This window comes from Glycine max, chromosome 19, assembly GCF_000004515.6.
Source record: "Glycine max cultivar Williams 82 chromosome 19, Glycine_max_v4.0, whole genome shotgun sequence".
Lineage (NCBI taxonomy): Eukaryota > Viridiplantae > Streptophyta > Magnoliopsida > Fabales > Fabaceae > Glycine > Glycine max.
In genome coordinates, this window is record NC_038255.2 from 20,506,806 (window position 1) to 20,529,943 (window position 23,138).

The 23,138-nt window shown below is 37.8% G+C and overlaps 1 protein-coding gene across 6 annotated transcripts in view; it reads right to left on the bottom strand.

Moving 5' to 3' along the window:
- Positions 1–255: 255 nt before the first annotated feature.
- The window catches only part of LOC100784900 (glutamate synthase [NADH], amyloplastic), a 28,570-nt gene continuing 5,687 nt past the window's right edge, over positions 256–23,138 (bottom strand). For 4 of the 6 annotated variants that reach the window (XM_041012977.1, XM_003553791.5, XM_006603993.3 and 1 more), the window contains 19 exons: positions 15,503–15,655; positions 10,225–10,325; positions 10,022–10,118; positions 9,429–9,538; positions 8,998–9,101; positions 8,734–8,913; positions 8,297–8,640; positions 8,144–8,214; positions 7,586–8,055; positions 6,634–7,503; positions 6,100–6,254; positions 5,652–5,813; positions 3,937–5,535; positions 3,224–3,430; positions 2,846–3,114; positions 2,368–2,673; positions 2,000–2,267; positions 1,573–1,830; positions 256–890 (listed from right to left, as the gene is read on the bottom strand). In XM_041012977.1, coding sequence (XP_040868911.1) covers positions 588–890; positions 1,573–1,830; positions 2,000–2,267; positions 2,368–2,673; positions 2,846–3,114; positions 3,224–3,430; positions 3,937–5,535; positions 5,652–5,813; positions 6,100–6,254; positions 6,634–7,503; positions 7,586–8,055; positions 8,144–8,214; positions 8,297–8,640; positions 8,734–8,913; positions 8,998–9,101; positions 9,429–9,538; positions 10,022–10,118; positions 10,225–10,325; positions 15,503–15,655 — 6,027 coding nt within the window. In that variant the 3' untranslated portion in view covers positions 256–587. Of the gene's footprint in view, positions 891–1,572; positions 1,831–1,999; positions 2,268–2,367; positions 2,674–2,845; positions 3,115–3,223; positions 3,431–3,936; positions 5,536–5,651; positions 5,814–6,099; positions 6,255–6,633; positions 7,504–7,585; positions 8,056–8,143; positions 8,215–8,296; positions 8,641–8,733; positions 8,914–8,997; positions 9,102–9,428; positions 9,539–9,817; positions 9,968–10,021; positions 10,119–10,224; positions 10,326–15,502; positions 15,656–23,138 lie in introns of those variants that run through there. The other 2 variants (XM_006603995.4, XM_041012978.1) reach the window with 2 other exon arrangements.

The window sequence follows — 23,138 nt, forward strand, 5'->3', positions numbered from 1 at the left end:
GCTGATTTAAAATAAATTAAATCTAACGGTTGAAAAATGACCATAATAACTTTCGCACCATAATAACTTTCGCACGATGTGAAAGTAGATTTACTTTATACCCTAAAGTCCATCTTAAAACTAATGGAAAGTTGACTTAAAAGTCCTGCGTTCGAAAAAAAAAAAGAGAATTATGACCACATGTCTGTTTTAAAGTTCAAATAAAACTTTAAAAATGAAAAATTGAAGAGCTTACTCGTTCAAAAACAAAGTATAGAATCGAAACGATGTCACTTCTAAATAATAATTATCAAACTGTACACTTCATTACATATAATCGTCATCACCATTACCAACTAAAAGCTAACCTTCCCAACAATAAAAGCCCGAATAAAACAATCATTGAACAACTGAACACTCGAATCTGCAACAACTTTATACCCTGAAACCACACCAAACACCGAAACAACCTCTTGATTTCCCTACACTACACTTGTCTTTATTTCTTCTTATTTTTCCCGTTTAAAGTAAACCAATGAATCTCCTGCTCAAACTTGGAACAATTTTATTCTGTGCAATTCCTTTTGGAACTTTATGAGTATGAAAAATCAGAGGAGCCACCTATAAGTCATCACCGTGTGTTTGCTGCTTCCATGCTGCTTCTTGTAGAGGCCCTGCTGTCTCTTGACAAGGCCATCCTGATTCCGGTGGTCTTTGTCTTCTTTGACGAGGTAGTTGTCGACCTGTGCTGCTGCTTGTCGTCCCTCTGAAATCGCCCACACCACCAGGGACTGACCACGGCGACAATCACCGGCTGCAAACACCCCTTTGACATTTGTTGAGAAGTGGCCATAACCAGCCTTGAAGTTTGACATGTTGTCTCGGTCCACACCCAACTTCTCGGCAATTGTCTGGCAGAATGAAACAAAGCATCATCAGATGGAAGAAGATTACTGCAAAGTCTGAGCGTGGCTAGAACATATCTATGTTTTTAGTCCTTTTATTTTTTAATTGAGACATTTCATCTCTTATTTTTAAAAATTTAGCGATTTTAGTCCCCCATTTTTTAATTGAAATATTTCATCTCCACTTTTAAAAAATCCATAACTTTAGTCCTTGTGATCAATTTTAAATGTTGATCTATGTATTTTATAAACATTGACTGACACATGTTTGTTTATTATCCACATGATAAATGTTTTTTTTTAATTATTCAATTGTTAACAAGCTTAATTTATTGAAAAAGAATTTAAAAAATATACAGTCGATAAGTCTGAAATCGACCAAGGAGACTAAAATTTTAAATTTTTTAAAGTATAGGATGACTAAAATTGTAGATATTTTAAAGTATAGGATGATTAAAATTGTAGATTTTTTAAAAGTTGAACATAAAATATCTCAATTAAAAAATAGGAAGACTAAAATCACGGATTTGGAAAAATAGAAGGACGAAAATTAGATTTTAACCTAAAATTTATTTACAACAGAAACAACTTATTTCTTACTTTTCATTTACCATAAATATACTAAAAGTTCAGTTAAGAAACTTCTGAAGATACAAAACGAAGTTAATTTATTATGATGAATACTTACAGACTCGGGACCAAGGAATCCCATGGCTAGTAAAACTAGGTCAGCCTCAATAATCTCCTCTGACCCTTCAATCTCCTTAAACTGAAACTTGTCGGTTGCATCCTTCTCCCAGCAAACACGAATCACTTCAAGTCCTTTCAAAACTCCATTTTCATCTCCGATAAACCTCTTAGTTAATACCTCATACGATCTAGGATCTTTGCCAAATTTGGCTGCAGCCTCTTGGTGACCGTAATCTACACGGAATATGCGAGGCCACTGCATTCCGGAAACATTTGGTTAAATTCAACCACCCAAGTCAAGAACAATTAATATGAAAACAATTGTTTAGCCATTACTAGTAATTAAAAGTGCCCAATTTCTCTTAGGTTGTCTACTGCTAAGAAGATACATAACAGAGACTTTTAACTAATGATTCAAATCTAACCTGAGGCCATGGGTTGCCAGGAGCCCTAGTTGGTGGTGGCTGAGGAAGGAGTTCAAGATTTACAACGCTACTACAACCATGACGAATGGACGTTCCTATGCAATCTGTGCCAGTGTCACCCCCACCAATGACCACAACTTTCTTGCCCTTGGCAGAAATGTAGTTACCATCCTCGAGATTGCTATCAAGCAAGCTTTTAGTGTTTGCATGGAGAAACTCCATTGCAAAATGAACTCCTGAAAGCTCCCGACCAGGTACAGGAAGATCCCTTCATGAAAAGTTATATGTATTTCTCAGTACACCATCGTTCTGACACAGAAATTGAACTAAATCATAGGTAATAAATAGGACTCATGTCACTGTCTCACCTAGGTTTTGTAGCTCCTACAGCCAAGACAATGGCATCGTTTTCCTCTCGAAGCCGATCAAGAGAGTACAAAGGATCATGTCCAACATTAGCACTCACCACAAAATCTATTCCCTCCTCAGCCATAAGATTTACTCGCCGTTGAACTATATCCACTTTGTCGGTTTTCATGTTGGGAACCCCATACATCATAAGCCCTCCTATCCTATCAGCTCTTTCATACACGGTTACTGTATGACCCATTTTATTTAGCTGATCAGCAGCTGCCAAGCCAGATGGTCCACTGCCAACGATGGCTACTCTTTTCCTGTATCAGTAAAGATATTAGTTAAATAAATCTAATTATTGTAACAAAGTTGAGCAGATTAAAAACAGAAAAATTACTGCACATCAACTTGGAGGGTACATGTTTGGCTGAAAAGGAACAGCAGAATAACAAAAATGAAACCGACGTGATATTAGAAAGAAAAACAGCATACCCAGTTCTCTGGACAGGAGGTCGTGGCACCATCCAACCCTCCTCAAAAGCCTTGTCTATGATGGCACATTCAATGCTTTTAATGGATACGGGATTCTCAATAATACCAAGGACACAAGAACCTTCACAAGGTGCTGGGCACACCCGACCAGTAAACTCTGGAAAGTTATTTGTTTCAAGAAGCCTCTCTAATGCTTCATGCCACCTATTTTGGTATACTAACTCATTAAATTCTGGTATTTTATTTCCAAGAGGACATCCAGAGTTTTCCTGAAATTTTATGCAAATATCTTCAGTTTAAATGCATGTCCAAATAACCATTGAAGGGAAGATGTAAGTTGTAAATTAAAAATGAAAAGTTGGAAGTGGAAAAGCACACCTGATGACAGAAAGGAGTACCACAGTCCATACAACGCGCTGACTGTGTTTTCAAAAGGGGACCAGGCTTTGTCTCCTCCATCACTTCCTTCCAATCAGTCATGCGAACATTAGGATCCCTATACTGAACACCCTCTCGCTCATAAGAAACAAAACCTCTATGTTTAATGGCACCAGTGACTTGACTTGGCCTCTTCGGTGATTCAGCCTGCAGATATTCGAAAGACATCAACAAAGATAAACTGTGAAAAAATTTCTCTAGGTGCTTATTTCCCCTGTATGTTATTCACATTTATGCAATAAACAAACTATACTATTCTTGCACCCCACCAAAAGATATCGTTAAACATCCATTAAATGCAGCACAGTATCTACTAGGTTAATTTAAAACATTTATAGGATACCTACAGCAAAGAGGAAGTAAAAAACTTTCCTTACTAAAAAGATCTTTCCATCTTCACATAAAGGAGAAACGGTCTCAAAGTAGAATTTCTAGGCATTCTACCCTGTAATTAACCAAGATCTCCATTTTCAAACTCACCTCAATTCAATCTAACACCACCCATTGAATTTCATTTGAAAAAGCAATAGCTCAATAACTACTTTAAGGAAGTGTGAATGCCCAATCTACAGGTTTTTAAAAAAATCGCTTTTTTTGAACATCAAAGGTACAAGTACCATAAAAAGAATATAATAAAAATTTAAAAAACTAACCTGACTCGGTTTCTCATTCAATGATGCAGTTGCCAGTTTCTTAAGCTCTTCAAAAGCATCCTTCTCCACTGCTTGTGCTTCATCATCTTGCTCATGTTTAGCAGCATGCACCACTGCATCTTTGGAGGTTTCCTCAGACTTCATACTTGCAAGAACACGTTTATACTCCCTAGGGAACACCTTGATAAATTTAGGAAGAAGATTCTCAAAATCATCAAGCACTTCTTTGGCGAGCCGACTATTTGTGTGACGTTGATGCTGCTGAATCAACATTCTAAGTGTAAGAATGTCCTCTTCCTCTTCAACCTTATCTAGATCTACAAGTTCCAAGTTGCATCGAGATTGGAATTTTCCATCCACATCAAGAACATAAGCAATCCCACCACTCATACCTGCAGCAAAATTTCTACCAGTTTTACCAAGCACAACAACAGTCCCACCAGTCATGTACTCACACCCATGATCACCAACACCTTCTACTACAGCCTTAGCTCCAGAATTACGCACACAAAATCTTTCTGCTGCCATCCCATTGAAATAAGCTTCCCCACGTGTTGCCCCATACAGTGCAACATTACCAATGACAATGTTCTCCTTAGGGTCAAAGTTACTTTCTTTTGGAGGATACACTACAATCTTGCCACCAGATAATCCTTTACCAACATAGTCATTGCTATCACCTTCAAGTTCCAAAGTGATACCAGGACAGAGGAATGCACCAAAGCTCTGGCCTGCACTGCCAGTAAATCTAATATGGATGGTGTCATTTGGAAGACCAGCTAGGTGGTACAGTTTAGTCACCTCATGGCTAAGCATAGTTCCCACAGCACGGTTTACATTATATATTGGAGTTTCAATGTATACTGGAAGACCTTTTTCCAAAGCAGCACTAGACAGACTTATGAGCTTATTATCCAAGGCCATATCCAAACCATGATCCTGTTTTTGCACACAGTATTGAGAAGCTTCTGGCCGCAGTTCAGCTGCAGGTCTAAGCAATAGAGAGAGGTCAATGTTCTCTAGTTTCTCGTTGCTCTTGACAACTTCCTTATCAACTTCAAGCATATCGGAACGGCCAACCATCTCATTAACTCTTCTAAACCCAAGCTGGGACATAATTTCTCTCATTTCCTCTGCCACCATAAAAAAGAAGTTGATAACATGCTCAGGTTCTCCAGCAAACTTCTCTCTAAGTACTGGATCTTGTGTAGCAATGCCAACCGGACAAGTGTTCTTGTGGCACTTCCGCATCATGATGCAGCCAAGAGTGATGAGTGGAGCAGTACTGAAACCAAACTCTTCTGCACCAAGAAGAGTGGCTATGGCCACATCTCTCCCGGTTTTCAGTTGCCCATCAGTTTGGAGGACTGTGCGACCACGTAGATCATTAGCAACCAAAGTTTGGTGGGTCTCAGCCAGGCCAAGTTCCCAAGGCAGCCCGGCATTCTTTATGCCAGTCCATCTGGAAGCCCCAGTACCTCCATCATGACCTGAAATCAATACATGGTCAGCATGGCCTTTAACAACTCCACTAGCAATTATCCCCACTCCAGCTTCCGATACCAACTTCACACTAATCCGAGCAGCCGGGTTGGCATTCTACAAATTAACAAAACCTTCAGTATCTCAACAGTATTAAATGGGAATAACATAATTGAGTAATATTCAATTAGAAACATTGATTGCAAAAGAGTAGAATACACAAATGAAAATACCTTCAGATCATGAATTAGTTGGGCAAGATCTTCAATTGAATAAATATCATGATGGGGAGGTGGACTGATAAGTCCTACACCGGAAGTTGAATTCCTAGTGACAGCAATGTCTCCTATAACTTTGTGACCAGGAAGTTCACCTCCCTCACCTGGTTTTGCTCCCTAAAGATGACAATTATAATGTCAAGACACTACCATGGGTAAGTGAAAAACTATAGCTTTTATTTAACCTTACCAAAGGTCAAATGCAGGTATACTTACGATACAACACAAGAGCACCCAGAGGTGCCTTGAAATCATATAGCATCATCTTCCTTGAATATAAATTCATAAACAATAGAAATTTAACTCCAATAGTAAAAGGGTCCAGAGACCAGTCAATAAAATTTCCTGATATATCAGTAAAAGGACAATAATGTCAATTCAAAAAACTAATGATGATGATTACCTGGGCCATTTTTATCTGCAGTTCATCAGCATTTGTAAGGTAGTAACTTGAAACTCCAAATCTCCCACTAGCCACTTGCTTAATGGCACTCCTTTTGGGATTCATTGAGCCATCAGGAAGAGGCTCCATACGAGATGGTTGCTCCCCTCCCTCACCTATAGCGAATATGCAAGAACCAATCATCAGATAATCACAGAAATTGATGAGACTAACCTTCATCTAGTAGAAATAGAAGTGCAAAAGGAAAGTAACCCCCAAGATATATTCAAGGAAAAATGATGTGGGAAAGCATGTTATGCTGAGATTTGTCACTCAGTAAAAGACTACACATATTTGTTTGTGTTTTATGATGGAAGAGAAGAAAAAAAATGTGTTAAGATATTCTTAAAAAAACCTGTGTTGGATTTCCCTCCAATTTTATTCACAGCCATTTCTAATACTTGACACTCAGTAAAAGACTACACATTTGTTTCCCTCATTTATGATGGAAGAGAAAAAATCTGTTTGGATATTCTTAAAATAAGTTTAACAAACCTGTGTTGGATTTCCCTCCTATTTTATTCATAGCCATTGCTAATGCTGTGTGTGCCTCCAATGATATTGACCCATAACTCATGGCCCCAGTGCAAAACCGTTTTACTATTTCACTAGCAGGCTCCACTTCATCAATAGGAATCTTAACTGCTGTCTCTTTAAATTTCAGAAGCCCGCGCAAATTGCAAGCCTTGTTCAATTCATGAATGAGCTTGGAATACTGTTTATATGCATCTACACTGTTAGTTCTGGCAGCCTCTTGAAGCTTTGCCATAGCAAGGGGATCATTCAGGTGAACTTCACCACCTTTTCTCCAGTGATAATCCCCAGGATTTGGCAAAGCTAAAGCTTCTGCACTTCCAGGAGAGAAAACCCAAGAAGGAAAAGCCAACTCATGCAGTTGAAAAGCATCACAAGCAAGCATCTCGAACGTTGCACCCTCAACTCGACTTGGAGTCCCAGCAAAGCACTTTTCAATCACTTCTGATGAAAGACCCAAAGCTTCAAAAATCTGAGCACCTTTGTATGATGCCAAAGTTGATATTCCCATCTTGGCAAGAACCTTCATCATTCCATAGTTGCTTGCTTTGAAATACTTCTTGACCAACTCATCTTTTGAGTGGAATTCACCACTTGCTTTTGGTGGTATCTTTCCATCAACCTGCAGGCGCCAAATTGCATCTATTGCCAAATATGGGCATATAGCATCAGCACCAAAACCAACAAGGGTGCAGAAATGATGCACTTTGCGTGGCTCAGCAGATTCAACTATCAAGGCAACCCTAGTGCGCTCAAGAGTTTTAACTAGATGCTGATGAACAGCACCAACAGCCAGGAGGGAGCTCACAGAGATGCGTTTCTTTGAGAAGGCTATCACAGATACAAATAAATTAGATGGATGTTCACTGTAAAAAGTAACTTTAACCAATACAAGCAAAACATAGTGCAATACCTCTATCAGACAGCACAAGAGTGGTGTAGCCTTCATTAATTGCATCATGTGCCTCTGCACACATCCTGTCCAAGGCTTCGTCCAACCCTCTCTTACCACATTCCTTTGAATAAGTTATGTCTATAACTTTGCTGCGCCATCCCCTATAATTCATTTTTTTAATGGCTTCCATTTCTTCAGTGGATAAAAGGGGACCTTTTAGTGAAAGGCGGTGACATTGCTCCTCAGTGATTTCTGTAAGATCACCTTCTGGACCAACCATACATTGCATAGAAGTGACTATTTTCTCTCTAATAGGATCAATAGGAGGGTTTGTCACTTGAGCAAACATTTGCTTGAAATACTCAAAAGTGAGTTTTTCTCTTTTAGACATGACAGCCAATGGAGTATCATTTCCCATTGACCCAAGGGCTTCTACACCATCCTTGGCCATAGGAAGTAATAGCATTTCCAATGATTCAACTGTATATCTGCATGAATAAAGCATAATATAAAAATATTTCCTTCATAAATGCAGCAGATAAAATTGAGGAAATATTAATGATGGTCATTGCATACCCAAAAGCTTTCAGTGGAACTAATAAACCATGAATTCCCATATTTTCCATATCTGCATCATCATTGGATAGCTGCAGTTCATGGAAGATGCAACAGTTAGACTTGAATACAAGATATTTATGAGATGTTCACATCAATTTATGTTATACTTACTGGAGCCACTCCTGCTATGGGTGGCGGCACTCTTTCAGATTCATGAACAGAGTTAACGATGTCTTTGAGTTCAATTTTCTGCCTTTTGAGCCAATCCTCGTAGGGTCTTGCCAAAGAGTATTGCTCTTTCAAGGCATCATCATTTACAACTGTATGCTTCACAAAATCAACCAACAGCATCATGCCAGGGTTAAGTCTTCCTTTCCTACACACATCTTCTGGTGGAATGTCTACAACCCCAACTTCACTTGCCATAATAACCCGTCCACTATGGGTGACATAGAAACGCCCCGGTCGCAGTCCATTCCTATCCAATGTAGCTCCAAGATAGTGACCATCAGTAACTGTAGTGATATTAGATTGGATTAGTGCCAAATCATAAAACCAATATGAAGAGAACATTAACACGTGATGGAACCAGAGTCCCAAAATCTTACATGATATAAGAGCTGGCCCATCCCATGGCTCCATGAGAGCTGAGAAGTATTCATAAAATGCTTTACGCTGAGAATCCATGTTCTTGTCATTTTGCCACGCTTCAGGAATCATCATCATAACAGCTTCAGGAAGACTTTTTCCCGAATGAAGCAAAAACTCAAGCACACCATCAAAAGCTCCTGCAAAAGAAAAACTACCCATTAGGATTCAGTATATGACCATAGTCTAGTGTGCTAATAAATAAGATTCAGATAAAATTTCACCTGAATCTGATGAATTTGCATCCACAATCGGCAAAAGCTTCTTTAATTCATTCTCTGATAAACCAAGCTCCTTGCATTTCAGTAGACCCTCACGTGCCTTCATCCTACAAAATTAGACAACATTAGCTTATATATTGTACACTACATCTATCAAAATGCAATGAGTACATCCCACACAATTTCCAACGCTGTTATACCCACCCATAATCATCTAGCACCAAGCTTGATGCACACTGAACTGATACAGTGCATTTTTTGAGGAGGAAAAAAGATACAATCATGTAATTAGCAGACAATATTTACCATTTATTCATTTCAGCATCATTGGGATAATGCTGATACACCATTTAAATTTGCAGTGCAATAAGTATTCATTCTTACAGGTCACATACCATCAAACTAGAGTAATGCAAAACTTATTAAAAACATACCAGTTAACATTGCCTCTGAGTGTGTTGATTTCTCCATTGTGGCCCAATACACGCATAGGTTGAGCACGATCCCAGCTAGGGAAAGTATTTGTAGAAAACCGTGAATGTATCTGCACATATGCATACCAAATTGTCAGTAATCATGATTATATTCTTATAACAAAATAAAATAGTGTAGAAAATCAAATGCAAAAATGTTTTTTCTTCCAGGTACAATACAAAGCATATATTAATTGCCAGTAGAAATTCTAGAAATCCTATCCACTTTCACCAAAAATGGTTTTTCACTCCACAACTTGGAAGAAATTGACCTCCAGATCAACTACCGATAGAAAGCATCAGCAGAAATTTCCGCAAACATGATTTATCTTGATAATGAACTTTCTTACCAACTCAACCATTGCATCCAATCCAGCATCCAAACTCAAACAGTAATCAAGGAAGCGGAAGAACTTAAGAGATCATTCAAATCTCAATGCCTCAGAAGTCATTCCCCAACCTTGCCTCTCTTCAGTTACTGGTTGTTCCCATGCTGTTTGTTGGAGTATAGAGTTAGTGAAGAAGGAAAATAGGTTAATGGGTAATATATTTACCAGGGCCATGTAGCTCGTAAACCTTTCATTGCCAAGATCTGCAAAGTAATAATCCCTCAACTGAGCTGGTGTTAGCTGACCTTTGTAAACAACAGTCCTGAACAAAATTGGATAACCATCAGAAATTTGAAATTGATCTGATAACAGTGACAGTAACCATAATTTACTTCTCAAGAAAATGAGGTTGCCTCTTGAGAACACACCTTGATGAAAGTGAACAGATGTAGAAATCTGCAATGCCATCATTTTGGAGGTTTAATGCAGATGTAATAGCAGCCATGCAGAGCTTCCTTAATATGTACATCTGCAAAACCAAGTATCTATTAAGCACCATTTAATTATCACTTAAAATTAATCATACAGTGATGTAAAAAAGAGCTGAACCAAAATCAGAGTTTGAGAGAGAAAAGAAGAAAGCTGGAAGATATTATTGTTGATTCAGCATAGAAAGGTTTGTTACAAACTGATTTTGTTTCTCTATTTATAGAGAGAACAGATATGATTACACATAACCTAACTAAGGCAGTTAACTAACGGAAGTTAGTTACTGCTCTAACAGAAATAACGGCTTCTAACAAACTAACAGAAATAACAAACCACAGTTGTCCTAACTGAATCACAAAGTAAAACTTACTTAATACACTAATACCCCCCTCAAACTCAATGGGGTTGGGAATCAAAAATGGACTCAACTACATTGAATTTGGACCTAAGAAAGAGAAATTGAGTTGGTGATAGAGGCTTAGTGAGGGCATCAGCCCATTGATCTATAGCAGGAATATGATACAATTTGAGCTCTTTAGCTAAGACTTTCTGCCTGACAAAAAAGATGTCAATTTCCATGTGCTTGATCCGGGAATGAAGAACTGGATTATGACTGATAGCTACTGCACTTTGGTTGCCATAGCAAATCTCTGGGGTCTGAAACGGAAGAGATAACTCTGTTAAAAGAGTTTGAATCCACGTAACTTCAATCATGGCTTGAGGTGCTCTTGTATTCAGCTTCAGTGGAAGATCCAGCCACAATTTGTTGTTTCTTGGACCACCAGGAGACCAAATTAGGACCAAAATAAATCACTGCACAGGAGTAGACCTTCTATCATCTGGATCCAAGGCCCAATCAGCATCATAGAGGGCTTTGATAGTAAAAGGCTGAGAGGAAGGAGCAGCCTTGAAGTGCAGACCATGATGAATAGAGCCTTTAAGGTACCTTAGAATGCGTTTAACAGTTTAACAGCTGTCCAGTGAGAGTCCATAGGATTAGCCATGAATTGAAAGACCTTGTTCACAACAACATAGCTTAACTCAGGTCTTGTAATGGTTGTGTATTGAAGAGAACCAACAACAGACCTATAGAGAGATGGATCACTGAATAAATCCGAGCCAGCTTTGGTTAACTTGCAATTAGCAGTCATAGGGGAAGAATAGACTGCGCTTCTACCATTTTGGTTTTTTGAAGCAAATCTATGATATATTTGGTTTGAGTCAGTAGAATAGTCCCATTAGCCACTGATTTGATTTCAATACCAAGAAAATAGTCAAGTATACCCAATTGTTTAAGAGAAAAATTGGAATGCAACTTAGTGGTGAGTTGCTGAATTACAACATTGGAGGTACCAGTGATAATAATATCATCTACATAAACAAGAATGTAGATAATGTGTCCTTTGTTTTTATAAACAAACAATGAAGGATCGCACTTGCTGGCCACAAACCCAAGCTGTAAAAGAGTTCCTTTGAGCCTATCGAACCACTGTCTTGGGGCCTATTTAAGGCCATACAAAGCCTTTTGTAGCTTGCAAACCAAGGTTCTATCTAAACTTTTGAAGCCTTGTGGCTGTTGCATGTAGATAGTCTCTTCAAGATGGCCATTTAAAAAAGCATTGTTGACATCTAACTGGAACAAATCCCATTTATTAGTGAGAGCAAGAGTAATAATCAGCCTGATTGTAACAGGTTTTATCACAGGAGAAAAGGTTTTATAAAAGTCACAACCAGCAATCTGATGAAATCCTTTAGCCACTAACCTAGCCCTGAACCTGTTAACAATCCCATCAGCATTCTCCTTTATTCTGAAGACCCACTTACAACCCACAGCTTGTCTGTCTTTGGGAAGAGGAACAAGATCCCATGTTTAATTGTTAAGAAGAGCCTCATACTCTTGTTTCATAGCAGCAAACCATTGAGGGTCAGCAAGAGCCTGTTTAACAGTGCTAGGTTCACAATGTGCCAAAAACAGTGAAGGATGCAGCCTATATTGATGAATTCCAGACTTGGATCCGGTTTGCATAGGATGGACTTTTTGTGAGGGAAGAACAGGATTATAAGAAGGAGAATTGACAGTGTGAGATTGAGAAGAAGAGGTACTGGACAGTTTACTTGGATTTCTATTTAAGTCAGAAACAGTGCTAGAGTGTTCATTAGTAACACAATTTGGTTCAGCATTTGAAAGAGGAGAAGATGATGTGACATTTTGAGAATTAGGGAATTCGGTATTTAGGGATCTAAAGGGATCAACACTTACAGAAGTAGAATTAGTTTCAGCATGTTGAGAAGAATGAGTGAGTTCATTAGGGGAAGGTGAAACAAGAGGAATATGAGCAGTAGATAAAAAATCAATCTTAGAAGAGGTGACAGAGTTGGATAAAGGTGGAAAAAGATCATTGAAATGATTAAACTCATTGAAGATAACATCTTTGGAAACATATAATTTTCCATTAGGAGAGAGACACTTGTAGCCTTTGTGAGAGGTGGAATAACCAAGGAACAAACACTCATGTGACCTGAAATCAAGTTTGTGTTTATTATAGGGTCTAAGAAAAGGATAGCAAGAACATCCAAAGTTCCTCAAAAAATTGTAATTAGGTAACTTGTTGAACAAAACAGTATAAGGAACTTGAAATTTAAGAGAAGCAGCGGGAAGTCTGTTTATCAAATAAACAACAGTTTGGAAGGAAAAATCCCAAAATTTCAAAGGGAGAGAAGCTTGTTTGAGAAGAGTGAGGCCTAACTCAATGATATGTCTGTGTTTTCTTTCCACAACAGCATTTTGATGATGTGTGTGAGGGCAAATTAGCCTGTGAATGATCCCATGGGTTTGAAAAAATGAGATAAGAGGTCTAAATTCACCTCCCCAATCTGTTTGAACACTCTTAATTTTGGTATCAAATTGGAGTTCAGTCATGGTTTTAAATTGCTAAAAAACAGAAAATGTTTCTGATTTATTTTTAAGAAAATAGATCCAAGTGAACTTAGAATAGGCATCAACAAAGCTGATATAATAAGAGAAACCATTTGTGGCACAAATCACTGTATATAAGTTCAAGAGGAGCAGAATATACAGTTTGAAATCAATGGTAGTCTATGTGACTTTCCAACATAACAAGCAGCACAGATTTCGAACATAGTTTTATTAACTATGGGTATATTACAATGATTAAGCACAAGCCTTAGAACATTAGCATTAGGATGGCACAATCTAGGGTGCCATATAGTTTGAGAGCTAGTGCTAGGTGCTGTTTTAACATCAGAAACAGCATTTACAAAGGAATCAGAAATTTGTGTATTAGAACCACTATAAACAGAAGTAACAGCAAAATCAGCACTGGAATTTGAAAGTGAGAAGGTGGCTGAGGCAGAATCTTTGCGTGCAAGATGTGGAAATATGTAGAGGCCATCAAGAACCAGTGAACCCTTGAAGTAGGACTTCATTGGTTCCCTGTGATTTCACAGCACAATGATTAGGATAAAATTCAAAGAAACATTGTTATCCTTAGAAAATTTGCTGACACTGATTAAGTTTTTAGTGATGATAGGTACATGTAATAATTGTTTTAAGGACAGACTGATTCTAGGATTAATAGGGGAAACAAACTTTGTGTAACCAGAAGACTTAATAGAAAGGCCTTGACCATTACCTATGTATATTTGATCTGGTCCCTCAAATGGACCAAGCTGCTGGATGTTTTGAGACTCTTCAGTTACGTGGAACGATGCACCCGAATCAGGTATCCATGTAGTAGAGTTAGGATCTTGATTTTCAGAATTAACCAGCATTGCACTAGGTTGGGAGTCTTTGTGAGAATTAGTTCCTTGATTATGTTTTGAACCGAAGGTGTTTGAAGAACTGCTTTGAAATACTAGTTCCATCAGCGTGAGAGATGCGTTTGGCTGAAAATCAAAATCATAGCGAAAATGACACACCGTTGTTGTATGACCAAATTTGAAGCAAACTTGGCACTGAAAATTTGCATAACGACTGTGGCCTCTGTTGCCATGACGACGACCTCCAGCATGGCCAAAGTCATTGCCTCCGTGTGACTGTAGCCACCGCCACGGTCAGAATCACTGCCTCCATGACTGTAGCCACTGCCACGATTGAAGTCACCACGATTTCCAGAATAATTGGATCGATTTTGTGAACTGAAATTATTCGAGGATGAATTGTAAGAATTCGAAGGTGAATTGTAACCTTCAGCCACATTAATCGATGGTGAATCAGCAAAGTGCTTCTGAAACTTTTTCATGCGTGCCTCATGTGCGAGCAGCAGTCCCTCTACTTCTCCAATCGGAAGTGGTTCAAACTTACTTTTGATCACTGAGATCACTAGACCGTACTCCTCTTGTAGGCCTTCAAGAATCGCGTCAAGGTGTTCACGCGGAAGAACAAGAATTCCACACGATCCAAGCACATCGACTATGAATTTAATGCGTAGAAGAAACTCACGCATTGTTTTCTACTCAAGCATTGTAGTTCTGAGTTCTGTTCAAAGAATCCTAGCTTTCGCACGTGTTTGCTTTTGAAAGTACTCATGGATTTGCTCCTAAAGCTGATATGAATGAACACATCTGATAATTCGAGATAGGATGAAAATTGAAAGAGTCGATTGGAGCCACGATAAGAGAATCTGATCTTGTTCCCAATCGGTGTATGCTGAATTTTCATTTCCAGCTTCACAATCTGATTTTGGGATCAAAGAACTTGCCACGAAACGTTGAATTTTATGAGCCTTGATGACAGGTTCTACCAGTTGCCTCCATAGCAGGAAGTTAGAACCATCCAACTTCTAAGAAATCGGATGAAAAGGAGTAGCGGAAGCAAAATTCTGATTAGTCACCATGGATAGACCTCAAGCTCTGGATACCATCATAGAGTTTGTGAGAGAAAAGAACAAAGCTGGAAGATATTATTGTTGATTCAAAATTGAAAGGTTAGTTACAAACTGATTCTGTTTCTCTATTTATAGAGAGAACAAATATAATTGCACATAACCTAACTAAGGCAATTAACTAACCAAAGATAGTTATTGCTCTAACAAAATAACAGCTTCTAACAAACTAACAGAAATAACAAACCACAACTGTCCTAACTGAATCACAAAGTAAAACTTACTTAATACACTAATACAAAATTTGTTAAGACCACTTTCTTTATCAATAAATTCAACTCTCACCATACATGTCAACATGTAGAAAACGTACCTGTCTTTCCAAATCAATTTTTGATTGAGCACTTGGTGTAAGAAACACCTGTTCAATCACTGGTTCGGTCTGCAGGGCCGATTTGCCCAATCCTGTATTATCAATAGGCACAGACCGCCAACCAAGAACTGTATGCCCCAGAGATTCAGCAACCTTAAAACAGCAAACCATAATTACAAACAAATGCCAGTAAAATACAAAATCACAATAACGGTGATAACAAAAGGAATATGGTTAAAAATATATTAAAAAAACTACTTGTTGGTGGACAACTTCAGCATGATCAAAATAGTATAAAAAGTACGGTATGCTATAACAAATCTATGTTGAAACCAACAGCCAATCAGTCATTATACATGAAATCAATTCAAATTATTACAGTATTTGTGTAATTGTGTCTTGAGACCACACATATGATCTTATTTATAATACAGAAATAGAATAAGTAATTGATTACATGATAAATCAATTACAAATTAATAGGAAATAGAATACTCTAATAATAAATACAATATCAGGAATAATATCAAGATGTAATCTCATGTAATTTAACACTCCCCCTCAAGCTGGAGTATATATGTCATATGCACCAAGCTTGTTGAAAATATAATCAATGCAAGACCCCTTGAGAGATTTAGTGAACATGTCCTCCAGTTGGTCACTAGAGTTGACAAACTCAATGGTGATTTTTCCTGAGAGCACTTTCTCTCTCACAAAATGACAGTCTTCTACTGTGTTTAGTCCATTCATGGAAGACCGGATTAGATACAATGTGGAGAACGGCTTGATTATCGCAAATAAGATTGGTGGCTTGAGTGTCTCCAAATTGGAACTGCTGGAGAAGTTTCCTTAGCCATGTAATTTCACTTGTAGTTGCAGGCATGGCACGGTATTCAGCTTCAGCACTGGATCTAGTGACTATATTTTGTTTCTTGCTTCCCCATGGGATCAAATTTCCTCAAATAAGAACACAATAACCAATCATGGACTTCGTGGCTGATGGTGAGTCTGCCTAATCAGCATCAGAGTAAAACAAATGATCTTGGCATTGCCTTTGCCTTCATATAGTAATCCACGGCCTAGTGCAAGTGGAAAAGGATGAAGACCCAGAGGCACTGCCAAGAATCTTGATTGCTGAAAGCCCAAACTAATTTAAAGGCCCATATCCAATATTTTCTATTTGTAATTGTAATTAAATAAATTGGTGGCTGAATCCTATGCCTTTTCAGCTGCACCAATTTGAGTTAATTTAGCAATTTAATGTTACACTATATGTATTCAACTCAATTTGAATCAAGGGGACTTTTCGGCATTTATCAAAAAATACCTTGTGTATTCGTGAGAGCTTCTCTCTTGGTTCCTTGTCGAACCAATTTTGAACTTGTCAAGGTTAAACCCTTGTAGCGTCTACTCCTGACTTATCTTCCATCTCTGGAAGTGACGTCATCCGATTCCGTGACCTATACCAAGTGATCCACCCCTAATAAGGATCACATCATATGATGAGAATCATACTTGACAAGGCCCAAGTGGAGAAGAACGAATGCCCAGAGGCACTCCCAAGAATCTTGATTACTGAAGGCCCAATCTAATTTGAAGGATCATATCCAACATTTTCTATTTGTAATTGTAATAAAATAAACTGGTGATTGAATCCTATGCCTTTTCAGCTGCACCAATTTCAGTTAATTTAGCAATTTAATGCTACACTATATGTATTCAACTCATTTTGAGGGAAGGGGACTTTTTGACATTTTTCAGAAAATACCTTGTGTATTCGTGAGAGCTTCTCTCTGGATTCCTTGTCGAACCAATTCTGTACTTATCAAGGTTGAACCCTTGTTGCATTTATCCCTGACTTATTTTCTATCTCTAGAAGTGACGTCAACCATTTATGTAACCTGTACCAAGCGATCCACCCCTAATAAGGATCACATCATCTGATGAGAATCCCAAAACTGTCCAAATACAGGGACCTAGGACAAGGGGTAGGACCAAACAGTCAGAGAATACCCTCCAACAAATGGTGACAGCCATACTTGACAAGGCACAAGTGGACAAGGACGAAAGCTCAGAGGCACTCCCAAGAATCTTGATTGCTGAAGGCCCAATCTAATTTGAAGGCCCATATCCAACATTTTCTATTTGTAATTGTAATTAAATAAACTGGTGGCTGAATTGTATGCCTTTTCAGCTGCACCAATTTCAGTTAATTTAGCAATTTAATGGTACACTATATGTATTCAACTCATTTTGAAGGAAGGGGACTTTCTTACATTTTTCAGAAAATACCTTGTGTATTTGTGAGAGCTTCTCTCTAGGTTCCTTGTCGAACCAATTCTGGATATATCAAGGTTGAACCCTTGTGGCGTCTATCCCTGACTTATCTTCCATCCCTGGAAGTGACGTCATCCGATTCCGTGACTTGTACCAAGCGATCCGCCAATAATAAGGATCACATCATCTGATGAGAATCCCAAAGCTGCCCAAATACAGGGACCTATGACAAGGGGTAGGACCAAACAGTCAAAGGATACCCTCCAACAAATGGTGACAGTCATACTTGACAAGGCCCAAGTGGAGAAGGACGAAGGCCCAGAGTGATGCAATCCTACCCCGCAAGGACATTGGATAGAAAACTCCAAGTAGATTGGGCCAGAGATGCAAGAGAAGGCCCTAGGGTTCTTATGAGCCTTAGGGTAGATTTCGGGCCCATGGGCTAAGTACGAGCCCACTTATCTTTTTAAATATTAGATTAAGGTTTCATTATTTTTGGGCCTTGTATTTAGGGCTCCATAATGTAGGTAGGGTACCCTAGAAATATAAGATTTTTCAGCCCTTATATTTTAGGGCACCTAGACTAGTTTTTGTATTAGGGGTAGTTTTGTAATTTCACATGCACTAAGTGGATATTTGATGTGTGTGGTTGGAAATAAATTTATTTAAATTGATAGAAGCCCAATCCAATTAAATTTTAGAGGGAGAGGTGAGCATTTGCTTACTATACCCCATTGCCACATCTTATAGTCACACTTTATGCATGTCCTTCATGCTTTTCATGCCTCATGACACCTAGGCACACTTAGTGGAGAATCTTGGAATTGATCTTGGATTAGTGGGCTGAACCATAACTAAAATTCACTAATCATAATTAGTGAAATTTTGGCTCCAAAGTTTGGCTCCACAAATTCAATTTCAAATTCAAGTGAAATTTGAATTTCCCTCCAATTTTGTGTGACACTTAAACTATAAATAGAGGTCATATGTGTGCATTTTTTTCAACTTTGATCATTTGAATATTAAACTTCAGATTTCAAAGTTCATTTGGAGCACAAAATTTCGTGCTCTTCTCTCCCTCTCCCTTCATTCATCTCCTTCTTCCTCCAAGCTCTTATCCATGGCCTCCTATGGTGGTGAGCTTCTTCTAAACTCATCTTCTCCTTGAAGTGGCGTCTCCTCTCTCTCTTCCTTTTCTATTCCGCTGCCATTCATCTTCCAAGAAGCAAAGGAATCCATTGATGAAGAAGATCCTAGGCCTACAAGCTCCAATGGAGCTTCCTGGGCATCTTCCCATGAAGGAACATGGTTCCTCACCAACTCAATGAGTGGTGCTACAAGTATAGAAAAATATGGGGCAAACCTTTTGTAAAAGTTTGTTAAGTCTTGGAAGCCCCAAATTTTTCTTACACTTGGTGGAGTGGGCCACTCAGGAATGACCTTTATTCTCTTAGGGTTCATGGGCACCCCTTGATCACAATTTAAAAAATTAAGAAAAGTAAAGCAATAGAACATACCTTTTTCTGTATTTTCATGTTGATTATTCCTACCAAAAAGTATGACAAACCTAAGGTGTCCCATATGAGTGCCTAAGTTTGTATTGAAACTAAAAATAAGAACAAACCTACCTAATGAGTCCTTATGTACACAAATCATGAAGATGTTGGATGCACGAGTGATTTTACAAAAGAGTGTTGCACCACCCAAAGCATTCATCACACCACCTATTTTAGGGATTTGGTGCCTAATAATACCTATTTTGGGCACCAACAAAGCACAAGAATTTAATCTCTTGCAAACCAAACCCTCATCCAACAACTCCTTTACTTGAGGAATAAACTCAAGCCTAAGAGATGTGACAATGCTAACAAGTGTCTTTTTACAAAGGAGAAAATGTGGAGGTTGTCTAAGAAGGGAAATTTCTTTAATATTTGTCTTTATTTCAAAATGTCTTTCCTTCTTAGCTAACCTCTTGGAGGAGACACTTACCTCCTTACACTCCTCCTTAACCATTAAAGGTTGTCCTTCTTCCTGGGGATAGATCTCTTCACTAGATTCTTTCCCTTTTGCTTCTTCACTTTTACTAGAGGAAGGTGAAGTAGTAGCCTCATCTTGGCTACTATAAATGTCTTGGCCCCTCATAATCATGGTTTTCTTGGTGGGGCATTGAGAAGTAATGTGTCCTTTTCCAAGACATTTAAAGCACTTCATGGAGCTAGTCTTCTCTTGCATACTAGCCTTAAGGGGTTTCTTTTCTATTGTCTTCCCCTTATCATCTTTGGACTTAGAAGGTCTCACCCCTAAGATTCCTTGACCTTGGTCTTTCTTTGGATAAGAGTGAGAGCCATAAGATTTTGAAGTAGACTTCCTTTTAAGTTGTTGCTCTACCCTTATTTCCCAATCTAAATTAACCTCTACATTGTCCTTCCCATGGAAGTATGGGAGTTTAATGTTAACCTCTTGAGGCTTTCTTTCATTTTCTCTCCTATGGGAGTGAGGTCTAAGATGTGACTTATGCCTTCCTTCATAATAGTCACGAAGTTCTTTACTTAGGCTCTTGCAAGAGTTATGACTATTATAGGAGACATGTTTTTCTCTTTTCATTTCTTTCATTATTTTTCTTCTTTCTTCCTCTCTTATTTTCTCTCTTTCATCTTGACTTATTTTTTCTACTCTTTTTTTACCTTTATCTTTTCTCTCTTGTTTTTCTTTCCACAACTTAAGGGATCTCAACTCATCTAATATCTTATACAAGGGGTCCTTAGGAGTAGAACCCTCACCATTAACACTAGATGAAGAATGAAGACTCATATTGATTCCTAAGCTATGGTTCTTTCTTGTTGGGGGTTTGAAAACAAAAGGTAAAAGAAACTATGGTTGAAACTAGCCAAAATAACACTAAAAGAGGTGTGAAAGATAAGGTAAAAACTAATTGGTAATAGGCAAGCTATCTAGGCGGTTTGACAATGGAGCGTAAAGGAAATAAGCTATGAAAATAAGTAAGAAATTAAAGTGCAAGAAATGCAAACTAGGCGGATCCTAAGAGTGTTTGGATGACCTCATTTAAGGTTCCCAACAAAGCACTCACTATCCTAAGGGGAAATTGCCTAAAATTATTACACACAAATGGAAGTAGGGTGACCTAGCGGAGACTCCCAACTTACTTCCAATGAAAGGCCTTTTTGTTACAAAATTTGAAAACAAAGCAAATTGCTAATTACAAAATTACAAAGAAAAAAGTCCTCAATTGTGGTGGCTATTCTCTCTTTAGTGTTTCACTCAATTTGGAGTGCTTCTTAGTCCAATAGCTCTTAAGGTGGTTGGCCCCTAGCTTCTTGACTCAAATTCTTCAAGATATGGCATCAATCCTCCTTTCCAATTCCCTATATGGCAACTCACAAGCAAGGAAACAAAGAGACAAGCAATAACCAAAGACAAAAAAAAATGAAATGAAAGCTAAACCAATAGAGTTTTAACAAGACAAATTTTCAAGGATTATTCAACAATTAAAGCAATGAAAAGCACAAAAAAGCAAGCTAGGACTCAAAGAGAAACCTAGAATGGCTCTAGAGTAGATTAGAAAAACTCTAAAAAAAAAAAGACTCAAGAAACCTCTAGTTTTGGCACTTGTTTTCACAATAATTTTCAATTGAAATTTCAGAACTAGGATTGGTATAAAATAGGCACTAATTATAGAACAAATTTTGAGCCAAAACAACAAGCACACTTTCCTTTCACTTTTTTTTTTCCTGGACACTGATTTTTCTGCCAACTTGTGAGATTTTTCTTATTTTTTCCTTTAATCCAAATCGCTTGGTTCTTTTTTTATAATTTTTTCCAGATGTCTAGAAAATTTAGTAAAAATTTCAGCTCAAAACTCGTAGTGACCAATTCCCAGTAATTTATACAATTTTGTATGTTCAAGCTGCCAGCACCAGCGATTTCAACCTAGAAATCAAGAGTAGTGTTTATGTTGCTTAAGGCTTGGATAGCTACAATTTGTGTTTGCTTATGCTCAATTATCTTGAATAACACAATTCAAGAGAGCTTAAGATTTATTTGATTCACAAATCCAGCCACATCTCAGCACCACAACTCAACTTCATCATAGGCATCATGTAGGAAACTTAGAAAACAAAAAAAAGTTCAAGAACAAGACTACTTCTAGGAATTGATTTAGAACATGTTATGAACTAAATAACATGCATGAATTAGACTCAAAATTCAAAAAGATAGGCTAAGAATGACAAGAATACATGAACAAATGTATCTAGAATTCAATCAACAAAATAAAAATTCAACACAAACTTAGAACATAATGTGACAATTACTATGACTAAACATGACTCTAAGACAACATGGATTAAGTGATTTACACTTAGATTTTTGTATTTTTTTTTCTAATCAATATTTTGGAAGAAAATTTAGATCTAAGGTTCAGCACAAGAATATTATGAATGAAAAATGATAGAACCTAAAATCAACACAAAAATAAGATTCAAGAGTAGATCTACAAAATTTGAACCATAGAAATGCAAGAACAAGTGTAGATCTAAGATTTAATCGGTTTATTTTTTTTGAATCTACTCTAAACAGCATCAAACCACAAGACAATGGAGGATATACATGGAGAATAATATGCAGAACAAGGGATTAAAGAGAATTCACCGAACAAAAAGATAGAGGAAGCAAAAGAACATCACCTAGATGAAGATGCTCTGATACCACATGGTGCAAGCTCCATTGGAGCTTGTAGGCCTAGGATCTTCTTCATCAATGGATTCCTTTGCTTCTTGGAAGATGAATGGCAGCGGAATAGAAAAGGAAGAGAGAGAGGAGACGCCACTTCAAGGAGAAGATGAGTCTAGAAGAAGCTCACCACCATAGGAGGCCATGGATAAGAGCTTGGAGGAAGAAGGAGATGAATGAAGGGAGAGGGAGAGAAGAGCACAAAATTTTGTGCTCCAAATGAGCTTTGAAATCTGAAGTTTAATATTCAAATGATCAAAGTTGAAAAAAATGCACACACATGACCTCTATTTATAGCCTAAGTGTCACACAAAATTGGAGGGAACTTCAAATTTCACTTGAATTTGAAATTGAATTTGTGGAGCCAAACTTTGGAGCCAAAATTTCACTAATTATGATTAGTGAATTTTAGTTATGGTTCAGCCCACTAATCCAAGATCAATTCCAAGATTCTCCACTAAGTGTGCCTAGGTGTCATGAGGCATGAAAAGCATGAAGGACATCCACAAAGTTTGACTATAAGATGTGACAATGGGGTGTAGTAAGCAAATGCTCACCTCCCCCTCTAAAATTTAATTGGATTTGGCTTCTACCAATTCAATTAAATTTA